At 40.7% G+C, this 18677-nt stretch overlaps 2 protein-coding genes across 2 annotated transcripts; one reads left to right on the forward strand and one right to left on the reverse strand.

Moving 5' to 3' along the window:
* Window positions 1–243: 243 nt before the first annotated feature.
* Window positions 244–12467, reverse strand: dhcr24 (24-dehydrocholesterol reductase). The gene is made up of 9 exons (XM_053614009.1): window positions 11776–12467; window positions 8051–8206; window positions 7685–7790; window positions 6526–6644; window positions 5912–6175; window positions 4109–4252; window positions 2978–3175; window positions 1890–2068; window positions 244–979 (listed from the first exon to the last, which is right to left on the reverse strand). Exons 1-9 carry the CDS (start codon window positions 12004–12006, stop codon window positions 826–828), a joined length of 1551 nt encoding a protein of 516 aa, XP_053469984.1. The 5' UTR covers window positions 12007–12467; the 3' UTR covers window positions 244–825.
* Window positions 12468–12490: 23 nt separating this feature from the next.
* si:dkeyp-51f12.2 (uncharacterized protein LOC100151460 homolog) lies at window positions 12491–18116 on the forward strand. The gene is made up of 2 exons (XM_053614016.1): window positions 12491–13432; window positions 15520–18116. The coding sequence occupies exons 1-2, from the start codon at window positions 13149–13151 to the stop codon at window positions 15764–15766; spliced, it is 531 nt and encodes a 176-aa protein (XP_053469991.1). The 5' UTR covers window positions 12491–13148; the 3' UTR covers window positions 15767–18116.
* Window positions 18117–18677: the final 561 nt, after the last annotated feature.

Here is an 18677-nt window from a genome sequence, read left to right on the forward strand (position 1 = left end):
CAGAAACCTGCTCAGAACATTAAGATTGCTAATGTTCACATGCCAAAATCCCATGTGAACGTAGAAAGCCCTTTTTTATGCCTCACGGATGGACACAAAAACAGACGTGAACAAATATAAGCAGCAAACACAATACTAAAAGAGGGTCAGAAATGAAAACCAACAATAAAATTCCTGTTTACTTTGGAGCTCCTACAAAATGATGGTGAAAGTGAAGAAAAAATGAGTGTACAGCTATAAGGCTTAAAGGAAGTAATGTATATTTCTTCAAGTGGTACTTCTGAGTGGTGATACAGTGGAAGCAAAATATTCAGACACAAGTTTGTGCATTTGTGCGTATTAGAATCATTTAAAGACACTTCATTGACATAAGGGTAGTCTGGATTTTGTCTTGAAAAAAAAAAATATTAAGGAGAATTTACAGATGGCACCTCTGGAAAAGCAATACCTGTTGACATGAGTTATAATGTTGTGCCTTGATATACAAGACTAACATGGACAACAATGGAACTTGGCATTAAAATGTACGTTCATTGGCAAAATATATCTATGGTAGGAGTACAAATAAGGTACATTTAGATGCACATAAAAAGGACAATATTTGGTGTAAATTTACATATTTTACTAATATTCCCTTCATTTATATTGTTTGCCAAAAATAGATTGAAATGTAAAGGCTCAAGTATATGTGACTAATGTTAAAAATCCAATTAAAAAATATAGACTGTAATATTGCCTATAGCTGGTTGACTTTTCAGGAGCATTTTTTTTATTATTAATTCCATTTTCATTTGTTCCTGTATTTCAATCAGGACTGAATTTGTCTCAGTGTCTTGCAGCTTTGCAGATTTTGTTGTACACTTCAGGAAATGCCTGCTCACACTCCAGCTCCTTCCTTAGCTTATGATACAGCGTACCGTCAAACATTTCCCAGAATTCTTCTTGTTCCATGTACACATCCGCATAAAGCATCTGGAAACTAGGGAAGGAATGGAAGTTAATAAAATTGTAACTGTAAAAAAAAAAAACTGTAAAATTGTAAAACTGTACATCAAAGCGCAGTGTGTCAGTGTCAACTATACTCTGTGTTTATATACTTTGTTGTCAGTATTAGATACACAACCTTGTATCTGTTCTTAATGACAATTATCAGATATACCTACAAATTTTGTGGGAATAAATTTGAATGATCTTCAAATGTAACCTGTCCATGAAGAGAAAGGAGTCATTCTCAGTGCAGCAGTGACACTGATTTGGTAGTGCTGTGTGGCAACAGTACCAGTGTATCAGGTGCAGAACCCATACCCCCCCCCCACCCCCACCCACCCCCACCCACCCAACCACAACCCACTGGTGGTCCCTTTATATTGATGGATAGAGTAAAGGACGGTTGTCTGATTGCATAGCAACAGATGGGCTACAGCCAGTAGTTGTGACCTGCTAAAATGGCCAGGTTCTAGATATTTCTAGATATGTGTACCTAATAAACTGGAAATTCAATATATACAGTACGCAAGGAATAAAACACACCAGGTGTGCTGTTACATAAAATAATCAGTGGGATGGGATGGTGTAATGTGGCCCATTGTGTTTTGTTCCTCTTACACCACAGCCATTTGTAAACAATGATATGTTTTTAATTTGTTAATGAATGTGCTATATAATGATTTAAAGTTATGTTTAATGTAGAGGAACAACTGTGAGACAAGTTCCTGTTATCACTTATGTTATCACAGAGAACACAAAGTCCTCTATACTAATTCCAACTGTAACTAATGTCAATACTGTTGTTAAATAAAATATAATCAACACTATCAGACCAATTTGATTTGAAAATTCAACAGCACTGTTGTATACGCAAGCATTTACAATACATCCATAAAACTGACCCGTTTACATCTCGGACAAACTTCTCAAGCTGGCGTGTGGAGGCCCGAGCCTCAAAGTGTTTGACTTGGGGTTCCCCATATGCCCCAATGTCCACATACAGCTCATCCTTATCTCCTTTAGGATGCACCATGCCTGGCCGACTGGGCAATATGAATGGGCACAGCCACAGGGGATACACCTACACACACGAGGAATTACATGGCAGAAGTTTTTATCACAATAAGGGTCTACCTATTTGTCATTATTCATGGTATTATCATAATATTACAATTCACAGGTTAACAAGAACCATATTAAGCCATTCTAAAAGCCATTTTTACATTATATACATCAACAGTGAAAAAGATTAAGAGGCTAAAAACAACCTCGAGCAGTGAACAATACAAGTAGTGCTACCATACAAGATTTATAAATGAGTTCTAGAGAAGCAAAGTTCACAGAGTAGAGGTGCAAGAGCCTGAATACGTTATTTTTTATTTTATAATATTTTTTTTTTAATTAATAATGTGGGGGTTGGAATTTTAGGGTTTAGTTAGGTATTTACAGAAGAGGTGGGTCTTTAGCTGTTTTTTGAAGATAGTGACAGATTCTGCGGTCCGGATTGAGGTTGGAAGTTCATTCCACCACTGAGGGATGGTTAGTGTGAAGGTTCTGGAAAGGGACCTTGAGCCACGCCGAGTAAGCACTACTAAGCGTCAGTTGTTAACCGATTGCAGTTCGCGTGAGGGAACGTAAACCTCAAGGAGAGTGTTGAGGTAGGGGGTGCTGTTCCAGACAAGGTTTTGTACGTGAGCATCAAGGCCTTGAATTTGATACGGGCAGCTACAGGAAGCCAGTGGGGGGAGATGAAGAGGGGTGTGACATGGGTTTATCATCATTTACTTAATCTAAGGTTGTTTCAGATATACTATCATTCATATTTCAAAGTCAAATAAGATATTACATAAGAAGCGAACTGTCTTTTTTGCTGCCTAGTGCTATTTTCCATGTGGGAAAGCCTTTATTTTAGACCATGCAAATGCCCCCTGAATAAAGATGTTTGTTAGGACCAAAGGTGTCTGTTGTGTGGTAAGCTGCTGAATCTTACATGAATGCCATGGTGGAAGTGTGTGATGGCCATGTGCATGTGCTTCATGGGCACCAGCATGTCCTGCACCACGTGATGTTGCTCATAAAGCCGGCGGATGGTCTCACCCTGAGTCAGCTTCAGCAGGGAGATCTTAGGAGGAACCATCCAGCCAAACACAAACCTGAACAGAGGGTTATTCCCAAATGGAATGATGTCCTAAATACAAAGGCAGGAGAGAGAGAGAGAGAGAGAGAGAGAGAGAGAGAGAGAGAGAGAGAGACAGAGAGAGAGATTATGCAAAGTGGAGAACTGGAGGGAGAAAGAAAGCATTTTAAGTGCATGTGCGATTAAAAAAAAAAAAAGGAAATAAAAACGTCATAAGCCGGGGGAATCCATCAGAGACTGACTGTGCAATCGATACTTCCACTCCATATTAGAAGGGCCCATCAAGCTATTTACTATGGACATCAGAAAAGTGCCTAACAGGAAGTGTGTGTGTGTGTGTGTGTGTGTGTGTGTGTGTGTGTGTGTGCGCGCGCGTATCATACAATGATGATAAATCACAATGTGCTGGCACTGAGACATTTCCCCTGAACACAAGCAAGAAGAAAATCCTGCATAATTTATCAGGTCTGCAATAATTACCACCATCTTCCTTCAGTTAATGGCATTAGAGGAATACATTAGCGGACATTATACAATATGTGTGTGTGTGTGTGTGTGTGTGTGTGTGTGTGTGTGTGCGCGCGCGCATGTGAGAAAGTGTGTATGAGAGAGAGAGAGAGAGAGAGAGAGAGAGAGAGAGCGCGCAGACAAGGAGGATTATATGATCAAGCAGGGGGAGAAATGTGTCCAATACTAATACATTAGGGGAACAATGTGGTTGCAGTAAAGCAGCTAATGGATATAAAGAGATCGAGATCACAGAACCATGTTTAAAAGTTTTATCACAGACCATCAAACCACTTGTCATTTGTTATTTCCACACTGTCCAAAAACGGTCCAATCCAGTTTGATGAATTCATTTTTCATAACTGTACGTGTTCTTCATCACTTAATCAGTGTTTTTATACTGTTCATAAAGGTGGGCTTGCAGTCACCATCGGTCATAACTTCCCTGTTTATGTATTACCATTGCACACCATTTACCTGTAGCTCCCAGAAGATGCTTCGTGTGTGTCTGTGGTAGTAATGTCTGAGTGGGATGTACTCCACACCAGGTCCATCCTCCTTCAGGTACTTCTCCACGTGCTTAAAGAACCAGGGTTTGTAGTAGTGACCAATGCGATTGATCTAGCAGACATGTAAAAAAGTACACTGGGTCTTAATGCAAATGTTTGTTTTACAGCTCCTAAATACCATTAATCTAATCTCACAATGTTGTTGACTGTGCTTGGATGGTTAGGAGCCAGTCATTTACACATGTCTGTGGAGTTTTATGACATGGCAGCAGACATACAAGTTGTTTTAGGATAATTTAACTCCAATGTTTTTGGAATACAGACAAAAACAGAGTCAAATATTTTTAAGTTTAAATGCCATATAGAATGCGAATTATTAAATTTTCTCTTAAATAGTCTTAGAGCACGTTCACACGTATTAGTCCACTTGTGGAGTCTAATTCAAAGCAAAATTCTATTTTTGATTTGTTTGCTATTTAGTTTGTTTTGTTTTTACAGTAAACATATTTAAACAAAACAAAATGGGGGACAAAAAATGGATCTTTGTATGGAGGCACGTAAGGCTAAACACACACTCACCATCCACTTTAATAGAATCATGTGGCAGCAGCACAGTGCATAAAATCATGCAGATACGGGTCAAGAGCTTCAGTTAATGTTCACATCAAACATCAGAATGAGATAAAAATGTGATCTTTGTGTGATCTCTGCATGGTTGTTGGTACCAGAAGGGCTGATTTGAGTATTTCAGAAACTGTTGATCTTCTGGGACTGTCACACACAACAGTCTCGAGAGTATATACAAAGTTATAGGGGAAAAAAATAAATAATAAATCCTGTAAGCAGAGGGTCTCCAGGCTGTAAACTCTAGAGACTGGTGTGTGTGTGAAAATCCCAGGAGATCAGCAGTTTCTGAAATACTTAAACCAGCCCGTCTGGTACCAGCAACCATGCCACGGTTAAAATCACACCTTGTCTTTATTTGATCTGAAAATGAACTGAAACATTTGACCTGTATCTGCATGATTTTATGTATTGTGCTGCTGCTACATGAGCAGGTGTACAGGTATTCCTATTAAAGTGGACACTGGGTGTATATTTGTAACACTTTCATTCATTTCTCAAAAATACAGTGACTAATAAAAGGTAAGCAAACCTTTACCACATATGTGATGAAATACCAAAAAAAAAAAAAAAAATCCGCCAAGCACAAAGAAAACAGAGGCGAACTGAAATAAATGATTAGGCAATTATATGTAAATAACAACAGTTTAAAACAGTTTGAGCATCGTATCCGGCACTTCATTTCTCTTCTTGTTCATTGCTCCTAATATCCAGAACATACTGCATCTCTGGAGTGCTACAGCTCTGTCCTATCCCTCGCTTTAGCAGTTCACATGCACAGAAAAAAATGCTCCCTGCAACCCAAAATACTCGGCATGTTCGGTTCACTTTGTGCAGGTGGGTTGAATCAGAGTCGAATCGCTTTCTCACTGCAATCAAACCCAGCTAGAGCTCGCTTGAAACCAGACCAAATCCACCTTGCTCACATGGTCTTAGAGCAGTTGTTTTGGTCCGCACCCAAATGCCACTGCGGTGTTCTCACCTGCTTCAATGAACCACACCAAAGAGGAAAACGCACCAGGGTACGATTCAAACAAGACTAAACGCTGAATATGTGAAAGCAGCCTTACAAAGCATTCAACTTGAAATCGTAAAGAAATTCATGAAGCAAAGCATAGAAGCAGCCCAGGTATGAACATGACCTCACCTTGTCAGGCTCGGCGTGGTCAGTCATAACGCCGGTCATAATAACAGCCTCGTCGAGCGAATACTGTAGCCCTTCCACAAAATGATTCTCTTTGTTAGCAGACTCCTCTGCAAACACCTTACAGATGCCATCCAATCCCCGCACGGCCTTGTAGCGCAGCCTCACCCACTGCCGAGCTGGAATAATCCGAATCTCAGCTGCCACCAAGAAGCCCAGGGTTCCACAGGACCAAGGGACTGAATAGAACAGCTCAGAGTTCTCCGTCTGCCCCACAAGAAGAACATTTACAGACAAATGTACAGTATATACTAGGCAAAGTCCACAAAGTACTAGTTAAAGTGTACTAGTTAGGAACGTACCTCATCCTAATTAGCAGCTTCTTACAATGTATAATGACTACATTAAAGAATGAAGAAGATACTGGTTTTATATTTCTCTTCCCATTCTTCTTTACTTTCTTTCTGTCCCTGTCCATCTCTTTAAATTATTTTATTTATTAGTTTGTATGATTTCAGACTACACAATGAGTGCATAATTCTAACTGATACAAACAAACATCAACACACACACGCACGCACACACACACACACACACACCCCAAATCAAACTCATACCTCAGTGCAGCGAACCAGACTGCCATCTGCCAGTACTAACTCAAAAGCCACACAGATGTGTTGGAACAGGCCATAAATATGAGATGAGGACTCGATCCCTGTGCCCATTACCAAACCCCCTGAGGAAGAGAGAGAGAGAAATCAATGAATTGGGAAGATGACAACAGGACTTGTATTTAAAGTCCCCATGAAGTGCCTTGACACATGCAGCATTATTCAATGTATTGACGTAATTTCCACTGAAACAGGAAGTCAGGCCGGGACATATCAAGTGGCTCCTCCCCCTTTTTAAATAGCTAATAGTGTTTAGCTTACCTCACAGCCCAGCTAAGCCATACTTGATAGTTAGTACCATGGATTTTTATGATGTTAGGTTTGGGACACTTCAGATTCTAGAGAGCATTTGATTGGACAGAAAATCTGATGAGAAGCTGAAGTGCAGAATGAGATCATAAAAATTGTTGATCTGTATTGGTGGTAAAGAGAGACTGTACATTTTGAATGCGTATATCTTCTAGATGCAAATATTGTCATTGTTTTGATGCACACTAGATAACCTCAAGGCTATTATATTCATACTAAAAAGCCATTATTTTGATTTTAAGTGTATTTGATCATGTGTACTTAATATTTTTCCAATGAACAACTTTTAAACCCCACACATTCATAGTGCTTGTATTCCGGTGTGTAATGCATTTGCAGAGGAATATATGATTAAGGTAAGAGAAAACAGGGTTGTGATCTCTTGCTTACCCACACAGCTGCTCTCTGTAGGCCTCCAAATGAATTTGCAGCAGCAGCAGCAGTGAAAACCATTACCTGGGCAGCGGGCACAATTTCTGCTACCCATAAACGCTTTTAGTAGAACAGGCCATTTCCGCACCCAATCTAACCTAACGCACTGAAACAGGGCCATTACTCATTCATAACCCAATTAGGAGTAGCCCCTGATGCACCACACGAGAGACACAATATCGACCAGCAAGAAATATTGCATATACACACTCCACTTATTGCTTCGAGTCAATACACTGGGGGAAGGGACAAAGAGCGAGCGAGAGAAAGGGGATCAAATAAAGTCGACAGATTTTGTCTGAAAAGGCATGGCAGGCCAAACTGGTAATCATTTTTATCCAGCATTCTAGTTTTGAGGACGTACCTACTGTGAGATCATCAAGCTCAGGTAATACAGGTAGGGTCCAGCCGATGGAATTCAATAGGGCTGTCACCTGACCCATATTTACCAAGGGCTCCACACGTACCACCTAAAGAGAGGTGCATGGTCATATCACAAATCACACAATTTGCCCTGCTTTCATTCTTAACTAAACACTTTAAGCTTTAATCAATCAGCTACATTAGGCCATGTATCCGAGTGAAAGACAGTTCCTGAACACCACTGGCTTAAATGCACAAACATGTAAGTGCTCTCAGTTACAAACTACATCTAATAAAACATTATCTTTAATATTGTTATGTGCAAGGTTTACTCTGATTGCCCTGTGGATTTGTAGTGAGATACCACCTGTCTTTTTGTGTCCACCTCTAGGATATCCATCATATTGATTTTTATATTCTTGTGAGTCTTCTTATATTTCCCCACCCTCAGAGACACGGTCAACCAGCCAGGACGTCCTGTGCACATATACGCCTTTCCTCCCTCCTTCTTCCACTCACGAACCTGAAAAGCAGGAATAAATCTTTATAGGATGTAGCGAATACTAAACGCACAGTTTTAAAGAACGTTCTCAACTTTTAGCCCTTTTAGACAAGTCAAAATGAAATTAGATGTAGACAACGAATTAAAGGCACAATACATCCGTGTTTTTGCCTTCACACTATCCGTTGTTACCCAGATGAGGATGGGTTTCCTTCTGAGTCTGGTTCCTCTCAAGGTTTTTTCCTCTTAACATCTAAGGGAGTTTTTCCTCACCACCGTCGCCACCGGCTTGCTCAATTGGGATTAATACACACACTTAAAATCTGTATCCTGTGATTATATATTTCTTTAAAGCTGCTTTGAGACAATGGCCATTGTAAAAAGCGCTATACAAATAAAATTGAATTGAATTCTTTCATCTGCAATGTGCTTGGCCACATGACTGGTTAGGAGTTTGGCATATGAAGTAAAGTCATCTTTGTAGAAGTCTCAGCCTCAGATGCTCCACCCATTTTTATTTCACGTATTTTGTAGACTTAGCTGGCCATGACAATCAGAATCTCATTGACTAACCACATGTCTATGTTGGGGTTTTTTTTAATCACTCCTTGATACGTTTACTGTGAACACTCACCCCTCTCTGTTCCAACCAGGTACAGACAGATAAAGCCCCTCACCATTTGCACGTTCCTTTGTCTCCCTGAATACCATTCGCACGCTTTTACATACCTACCCGTATAACATTTGCTCGTATTCCTATGACTTCCCGAAAACCATATATGGAGTTGTTCCTGTCTTACATTGATATGCTTTCTGTTTTATGCACATATGTCCTTCTGCCTAGCCAGTCAATAGTTAACCCACTGTCTCTATTGTGTGTCAAGCACGATATATATTCTCTGCCTTTCTTTGAATAAATCAGAGATCTTGCCATTTGAGCTTCACATGTCTGTGTGTTATTTGGCAAACTCTCCCAAGCTTGGTGCAGGAAGTGTGTAGCTGGTCTAATGAAACTCTGCGAAACAACTTGGGCAGGTTGGCTACTTGGGAAAGAGACTGTGATTTCAGGGCAAAAGTGAAAGTTGCAGCAGTATCAGCGAGTAATTCGAATATCGAAAATAGACAAGAACACAGATTTCCTAGGAGAGAAGGAAAATGCACCTACTGTGGAAAATCAAGGCACTGGGTGAAAGAGTGTAGAAAGAAGCAACACGATATCAGGAGAAATGCACAGAATAACCCTTCCCCTGCCTAGCCTCCTTACAACCTTGAAGCAACCCCTAATCTTTCTACTGAAACCCTAGGGCAGCTTGTACAGGCACTTTTGAGAGCACAACAGGAACAGTAGGGGCTGTGAGTACCTATATTTCCCCTGTAATATACCATAATGATAAAAGAATTTTTGTGAAATATACCATGCAGCAAAAGGAGGTTGATTTTTTGTTAGACACAGGTGCGGAACTTCCGATTGCATTAGCCAAAAGCCTAAGTATTCCCTACCAGAAAACCAAGCTTTCTTTAACTGGCATAGTGGGAAATGATTCACTTTTATAAGAGACTTCCTCCACTGAAGTTCACTTAGGCCCAAAGGTATTAACTACACCTCTGTTGTGTGCTCTTATGAATACCGGGTTCCTACAACTGCTTACTTCCTTTGTATGCTTTGTTTACAGTCATCAACCAAATGCTTTGTCTTCACATGGCATGGAAGGACAACTCCATAAAATATCTTTAAAACTACAGTGTACAGCTCATTGCTTTAGACTTGATGACTGCAGCGCAAGACAGCATGTTCTGACCTGTAGACTGATGCTCTTGATTTTCTACAATAAAGAATCCTACCAGAGTCTCCTGGTCTTCAATGTTTAATCATTAATATGGGGAGCTTTCCATAAGGAGATGTGCAGTTAAGATTCATGGAAGGAGTCTCAGCTATTATCATAGGAGAGTCTTCAGGTCTTCTTAACTTCAAGACAATGAAAAAAGAGAGGCTGGTGAGGGAATGATTGTTTATCACTACTTCAGGGTGCTCTTTTGCTCCTCTAAGGTCACGTAAGGTCACATTCGCCCGCTCTGCTCCTTGGTATAATGACAATCTGCGCTCTAGAAAGGCTGCTTGTCGGAAAATGGAGCGCAAATGGCGCCTTACTGGACTGAATGTCTACTATCAAGCGTGGAAGGATCTTCTGGGTGATTATCGAGCACCAATGGAGACTGAAAGATCCTCTTACTTCTCTCAGGCTATCGTAAACAATCAAAATAATCCCAGACACTTGTTACAAACCATAAACAGACTGCTTCAAGTTAATGCTGTTACCACTTTGCCTGTTTCTCAGCAGCTATGTAATTCTTTTCTTCCGTTTTTTAATTCTAAGATTGATAATGTTCGCAAAGAAATTCCTGTCACCTTACTCTGCCACTTCACTCCTTCGTCCATCTGGGTTCACTGATGTTTCTTTCACACATTTCTCACTGCTTGATTCCGAGGCTCTCATAAGGGAGGTATCCAGCATGAAATCAACCACTTGCTTGCTGGATCCAATTCCCACGAACCTATTTAAATCGTGCTTCGATGTTTGGTGCCCTACTATCCTCAGCATTATAAATGAATCAGTGGAGACTGGGGTTGTTCCAGCAGTACTAAAGACTGCTGCTGTTACACCTGTACCAAAGAAAGAAAATGTTTCCGTGGATGATTTTAAGAATTTTCGTCCCGTTTCAAATCTTCCATTTTTGGCAAAAATACTTGAGCGTGTTGTTGCCTCTCAACTATGTAATCATCTTACAATTAATAACCTCTTTGAACCCCTTCAGTCAGGTTTTCGTAAACTTCACAGCACTGACACGGCGTTGGTCAAAGTTACCAATGACTTTTGATGGCCTCTGATTCTGGTGCTACATCCATTCTTATTCTTCTTGTTCCCCATGACCCTGTAGGATAAGCGGTATAGAAAATGGATGGATGAATCAAAAGATGAACATGAGATGATAGACCACAATTTCAGCTTTCATTTCCTGGTATTTACATCTAGACATGTTAAACAGCTTAGACCATGGCACCTTTTGTTTGAACCCACCCATTTTTCAAATGATCAGAAATATTGGAACATATGACTGACAGGTGTTTCTTGTTGCTCAGGTATGTCCTGTTAAATTAATTATTTAACAATTAATATGTCTGAAAGTCAGATGCAGACTGCAGTCTTTTGTTAAAAAGGATAAACCAACATGAAAATCAAAGAGCTGTCTATGGGAGAAAAACAAGCCATTTTGAAGCTGAGAAAAGAGGTGGAACTCAATCAGAGCCATTGCACAAACACTAAGCATAGCCAATACAACAATTTCCTGGAAAAGAAAGAAAGCCTTGGTGTACTAACAACTACTAACAATAGGAAAACACCACCAGTTGATGACAGAAACATTGTGCGAGCTGTGAAGAAAAAACCCCCCAAAACAACAGTCAGTATTCATCTTTGGATCTCAAACCAAAACGTCTTCAGTGTAAAGCAAAAACAAAAGCCTTGGCCTTGCTGCTGCAGTACTTTCGGAGGTGACTGTATATTTATTTCTACACTGGGAGACTCACTCACCTGTCTCTGGATGTCTCGGACCCGCTCGTTGTGCAGCTTTGGCGCTGAGCACATCTTAAAGATGATCCAAGCTCGCACATAATAGTAGGCATCAAACACCACAGACAAGGGCAGAAGGAAAAGGCAAACAAATATCCATCGCTGGTGAATTATAACATAATCTAAGCCTTTTATCCTGATCCATAAAAGAAACAAAATAACCAAAGCACCGACATACAGCACTAGATCCATTTGGAGTCAAAATAAATAAACAACTAAAACGATATTCTCAAGTTTTTTTCTTTTTCTTTTTTTGGAATCTGCAAGCTTCGAAACACTTGAAATTTGGCTTACTTTGTTCATGCACTTTTAAGGACTACCTTCACAGCAACCGTGAATTTTATCACCTACATTTATTTCTGCATGATTTACGCACAGGGTAGAGCTGGATACCGAGCCACAACCTATTCCCTTTACAAGGACACTACATGCTTCATCAAATAATGAGTTCTGTAGCACAAAGTAGTGCACTACAAATGAAACAGGAAGCCGTTTTGGACGTAGCCTAGGTGGGTCAATAAGCCACGCCTCCACAAAGCACTGATTGGCCAGTGGATCGTCAGTTACGCCTTCTCCAGTTGTTGCGTGTATACTTTTTTATCCAATAGGAATCCAGGAGAACAATCAGCCCATTGCCTCAGTCCGGCGTGATCATCATAATCATCATCATACTTCGTGAGTTATCATGTATACTAGTTGAACTATGGAGCGCGTGGATAAACGCAAAAGGGACCTAAAATCAAGGCTTTACAAACTATTAAAATGGCAAGAACATGCGACATTCATTCACTAACATGATGTGTTAGTGTGCTTATTTTTTAACTTTATGAAAATCTTCCGAAACAATATGTATTTATTGAAGTGAAATATAACAGATGTGTTTGGTGGTGAGCGCGCGTCCTTGTTCACCATGAATGAACTTGGTGTAGGTGAAGCGCGTGAGTTGCAGTAAACAGTGGGGTGGGGCGAGTGTACTCTTGGCTCGTGCGTAACGGTACACGATACGCCCTGAACACCTACATGAAGCGAGCACGGCGCGCGCAGAGGACTGATTGAACGGTATGTTTCAGCCATGGAGCTCTTTTCTTTCTGAAACCTGCATGATGGGAATAAATGTGGAATGATGCTTTTTGCTGTGCTTTTTTCGAGAGTACTTTTCAGGGACTCGTCACGAGAACCTCATCCAGTTTCCGATTGTAAGAAGGGAAAAGAGTTTCATTTCCAGTTAGTGAGTGGAGAGATGGAGTTCTGCAACTTTTAAGGAGCTCGCCGCGCGCGAGTGTAAGAGAGAGACAGAGCGCGCGCTCGCGACAGGAGACAGGTTAAGCTCGGCGATGCCTTCTCTGCATCATGGCGCCGTGTTCATTGGGGTCTTCCTCATCGTCACCGGTGGCTCGACCGCCTTCCTGACGTCCAGCCAGAGCAGACTACAGGCGTTCAGCCTGTGCTGCGTGGTGCTAGGTGCAGTCATGCTCATCCTTGGCCTCTTTTGGGCCATGAACGGAAAGAGCCGCCAGGGCTCCTACACTAATGAATACACGCACGACTACGGGCACGTGCTGTTCAGCCCACCACCCGGGAGCCACTTCCCGGAGTCCCAGTCCGTCATCTTGCACAGGTAAACGTGTGGTCTTCCCCACAAGCATGCATTATGTCCCAAATTTCCATTGTCATTTTATGCATGCATTGATGCACTTCCAGTGAATCAGTGAAACAGTGAAGTTTTGTGAATTTGAACCATGTGCAAACTGCTCGTGCAGTAAATAGCCTACGCCAAACATTTTAACCACAACACACTGAGTGCTGATAAAGATTATGATTACTCATTAAATGCTATGATGATGATGATAATGATAATGATAATAATAATAATAATAATAATAATAATAATAAAACATTTGCCTGAATGCAGAGTAGAAAAAAAAGTATATGCTCTGCATGCTCTTTGAATGCAGTCATGTCCTAAATTAGATTTTTAATCCTGTACAATAAAAATCACCTAGGTTAGAAAATTGTTTCTCTAAACCTGAGGGGAAAAAAACGGTCCAGTTTTAAACTAGGTAGATATAAATTCAGTGTCTGCATTTAAAGAAAGGAGTCCACAATTTTAGAAGAAGAAGAAGCCTTTATTTGTCTCATATTCTTAAGAAGTTTGGGTATTCAGTTATATTACAGCGGAATAAAACGAATTCTTGCAATCTCTGTATATTTATTTGTTTGCCTACGAAAGCGCTCCTTTCACTATGTAGCCTGAAATGCTGTTTGGATTGATTTTAGTCATTGTTAATATATGAGGTGAGGAAAATATCGAATAGTGTGTAAGAGGACACCAGAACAAAATGAGTCAGGCTGAAGCTATTAAGTAATTGGACATGGATGTTTACAGTATGCTGTAATGAGAGAGAGGCGTAATGATGTTAAACGCAATATTGACGTTAAGGATAATGTTGCGTTCCACGTCGTATTGTTCTGTTGATTGATCAAATCAACATATTAATATATTACATCAATTACGTTAGTCAAGTGCTCTAACCCCCCCCCCCCCCCAGTGGAAAAGCTAATTCAACATGAAGTTAGACAATGTACTGAAATGGTTTTTGCACCACCTAGTGATAAGCTTCAACCCTGTGGCTGAAAGACTTTTAAGATGTTATTCAGACTCTGCTTCATTGGTGAAATTTAGCTTAAGATTATATATTCTTTGTCCATTTTGTTTGTAAATATTTAAATAAATTGATAACTAATTATATAACTCAAATAACTGCTTTGTAGATAGATTCATTAGAGCATAAACCTGAATTAATTATGCTTCAAAAGAAAAAAGGCACAATTTGATTATGAACTCTTTAATTGTGAATTTTCACCTATTTGAGTACGCTGCGTTCGGAATTTGTTTAAACTTATTAATCAGCAGATGCTTTTATCCAAAGTGTCCAATCAGAGCTTACAGCTGGCCTACTGATAAACAGGTCGTTTGATCACTAGTTAACTGAAATCATCCGCTTCCTCACAGTTCAAATCCTGAAAATTGTGGTTACTAAATCTCAGGTTGTAGAGGACTCGGGTTACGAGTGGGCACTTTATATTGAAGTTGTTGTAAAAATTCAGAATTTACTTTGATTGGAAGCAAGCACACTTCTGGATGTTCATGTAAATGTTTAAAAACTTGTTTTATAAAAAGGTATATAAATATAAACGGTTCCCCCCCCCCCAGTTTAGCTAATTTGCTCCCGCTAGTCAGGTCTTCCATATAACATGAGGTCACATTGATGTCAGCTACCACTTTGATGTGGGATAACACATACTTTGTCCACCAGTCATAGCTGTTCGATCTGCTGTTCATGCATTCTCATAAAACTACCCTGTATACATAGACAACTACAATTGGTTAGTATCATTCTGATCAGATAAAATGGCATCCTTTGCATCCAAAGTGCAGTACTTATAATGCTTTCTTGCACTCTATCAGCATTGAAACTCTCAATCTCCTGAACATTAGTTGTTTTTAACCAGATTTCCAAGACCTGAATTGTAAAGAGGGGAATTTAGTGCTAAATTATTCAAATATCATTCAATAAGATTTGCAGTAAAACGTTTAACTTCAAATTTGGTCTGCTTTTCGTTTTAAGCATCATGAATCCAGGTTCACATTCTGGTGAATTTGATCTAATACATGCGTATATGATTGTGTGTGTGTTGTTTTAGAACGTTGGAAAGGCAGAGACGAGGGCTGTACGGAGACGATTTTGACTACCCTCCCATGGAGCCGACATGTTTCAGCCCAGCTGCTCGAGGGCCACCACCCCACTGGGAGATGGAACCTCCACCTCCGTACGAAGTGGCCATCAAAACGACATGCAGCTCCACGAACATGCGACGCAGTTACTCGGATACACTGTTGCCCACTGAACCGCTCTTCAGTCGCTCCCGCGAGATCAGCTTTGAAGTGTAAAAGTGCATTCACACATACAGAGACTCGCAGCCACAAAGCGACCGGAGATGTTCATTTTCAACGAGAGCTGGTCACATGAGCGACGGCGACCTTTGGCGACCGGGTGTGGGCGTGTCCAGCAACATGGCAAAGTTGAGAAAAGTTTAACTTTATGCAACTTTGGAGAGACTTGGTGTAGCGACTGCCAATGGGAGGGAAGACAGTAGAGTGCACGTGATCTGTAGCCACCCTTGCGCACCAGCAGATGCAACGCCATTGTGACAGTAGCCAATTAGCTTAGCTTAAGATCTTAGCGGGTTTAAAGCAAAAAAATAAAAGAAATAATAATGAAACACTCCCTTTTTGTTGCAATCGAGCAAAATCCCAGTGTAGCTCCTATCTTGGGTGAAGTATCCGGTTTGTCGCTGCTTCGGCGCCCGGGAACGAGCAGCACCAAGCCGGACACTTCACCCAGGAAACACAGAGGACACGGCTGAAGAGCTGCTGTCTGGCTCCCGGTCACCATCGAACATATAGTGAATGACACCCCGATGGTGACGCTCACTTACTGAGAAAGGAGCTACACCGGGATTTTGCTCAATTGCAACAAAAAGGGAGTGTGTTTCATTATTATTATTTTGCTTTAAATGCGCTAAGGCTATAAGCTAAGCTAAGCTAATTGGAGCTTGCACTTTTGCCGCAGAGAGATGGCAGCAATGGCAAAGAGCACACACTGCTTCTCCTTCATGTCGGATGCATATATACCCTGGTGAATTTTATATAAGATCGCTCTCCCTCCACAATGTTTAATTTTAGCAGCAACAAAACTGGTTTATTGTCAAAATTGGAATGTTAGTTGCGCCACCCACTGATGCTACTACGGCAACCGGTAGTAGGAATGCCTACCTGCGACTTCATAGTACAGTGACTTGCAGCCATAAAATTGCTTTATGTGTGAATGCACCTTAAGGCTTGTGCTGTCAGCAAGCCATTAGGTTGCACCCATTTGCTGCAACCAACAACTAGTGCGGATCATGGCTTACCCAGGGAACCCACACTCCAAGTGTGCTTTATAAACCATTAGTATTGAAGCTACTTAATTTTCATCTCTGATCACAATGAGTTCCATTTTGAATATGGTCAAAAGGGAAATTCTGTAACCTTATAAAATGGTAACGTCCCTAGGACTGTTTAGTGTCTGCTGTTCCCTGCTGTGAAGTGTGTTCTTTTGTAATTATATTCAGAAGGTATAGTTACCACTGATGGAAAAACGCCTGATCTCTCTCAGTATTTTCACAACAGCCACTGTCCTTTCTCCATGCAGCTACTGCATTTTCTCTCCATACATGACACTGACATGACACAAATTACCAACTATATACTACAAAAGTGTTCTTCTACCCAGTCACGTATTCCTCACAAGCATGAATCACAATCACTTCTTGACTGGTTTGGCGTGCAGATGAGATTTGGTGACAGTACTGTCTGCTTGTGAATATCACAAAAATCGCAGCTCCTGGACCCATAAATATGTACATAAAGTCACTTGCACAATCCGAGCTCATCGATGCAAGCACCAGCGTATGAGAAGAAAACAGAGAAAAGTTACGGATAGATATGCAAAGCTACTATTTTCTCCTGCGCATGGTGTTTTGAGAGGGAAAAATCGGTGTCAGCGTCTTCCACAGTAAGCCAGACACAGATGCAGACGGAAACCGGAGTTCTAGGAAGTGACACCAGATTAAAACTATTTCTCGACCAAAAGCACATCGACTGTGGCAATAGTGAAATTTAACTGCTGAAATATTTTAATCAATGTACTCCTGCTTGTTGCATTGGACTGACTGCTAACATGAGTGGCAAGACCCATAACGATGTCATCAGGGCGCTTACAAAGAACTGACAGGATGTGTCTTACAGGAAACACTTAAATGCAACAGCAACCCAGAGCATTATTTGGTTCATCACTGGTGACCTTTGTGTCCCGTAGAGGAAACTGACAGTCTAAGAAGCATTGATTTGTGATGTAATGCAAGTGTAGAGTGCCTCTCTGATGTGATCGCAGATGACCACATTGCATTAGCAGGTTTAATATTACCTTGGACTCCTCTTGTTTGTAACATTATAAATCATGGCATTTTCATTGATTGCTTTCTCTGCCTCAACCAAAGTGACATTAAAATTATGTGCCTCCATTAAATACAGTTCAGGGCCTTTAACTATAGGTACTTTGCACTATATGTTATAGAATATGCACGATGTACGTGGCTTACGTGCATGTACCCAAAGATTCTATTACATTTTTGGAACAAAATGTATAGTGTTTTCATTTGTTTTTGAAAATAAACAAATAAAGTTATTTAAAAAGGAATTGAGTATTGTAATTTAAAATACACCTTAAAATATGATGTTTTTGATTACTTTATTACACACACCTCCTGATCAAATTTACAAATTGCATGTTTTGTACTAATAGACCATCCATCCATCCATCTTCTGTGCCACTTATCCTTCAGGGTCGTGGGGAACCTGGAGCCTATCCCAGGAAGCAGGAGGCACAAGCTGGAGTACAGTCTGGACAGGGTGACAATCCATCGCAGGGCACAATCACATACACATTCATACACTACAGACACTTTGGACATGCCAATCAGCCTACTATGTGTGTGTTTGGACTGGGGGAGGAAACCCTCGCAGTACGGGGAGAACATGCAAACTCTGCACACCCAGGGCAGCGGTAGAAATCGAGCCCCCAACCCTAAAATCTTCACTCACCATCCACTTTATTAGGAACACCTGTACACTTGCACATTCATGCAGTTATCTAATCAGCCAATCATGTGGCAGCCACAAAATGCAAAAATAAAATTCACAGGCGCTCAGCAGTTGGTGAAATTCTCAAACCAGCCCGTCCAGCACCAACAACAATGCC

This window comes from Ictalurus furcatus, chromosome 25 (genome assembly GCF_023375685.1).
Source record: "Ictalurus furcatus strain D&B chromosome 25, Billie_1.0, whole genome shotgun sequence".
Lineage (NCBI taxonomy): Eukaryota > Metazoa > Chordata > Actinopteri > Siluriformes > Ictaluridae > Ictalurus > Ictalurus furcatus.

Bases quoted from the DNA above. Each gene is read 5' to 3' on its own strand.
- si:dkeyp-51f12.2 (XM_053614016.1), top strand. From the start codon at position 13,149: ATGCCTTCTCTGCATCATGGCGCCGTGTTCATTGGGGTCTTCCTCATC. The intron at 13,433-15,519 runs GTAAACGTGTGG...GTGTTGTTTTAG, and splicing joins CAGTCCGTCATCTTGCACAG to AACGTTGGAAAGGCAGAGAC.
- dhcr24 (XM_053614009.1), bottom strand. From the start codon at position 12,006: ATGGATCTAGTGCTGTATGTCGGTGCTTTGGTTATTTTGTTTCTTTTA. The intron at 6,645-7,684 runs GTACGTCCTCAA...TCTCTTCCTCAG, and splicing joins GCTTGATGATCTCACAGTAG to GGGGTTTGGTAATGGGCACA. The intron at 4,253-5,911 runs GTGAGGTCATGT...CATGTCTGCTAG, and splicing joins ACCACGCCGAGCCTGACAAG to ATCAATCGCATTGGTCACTA.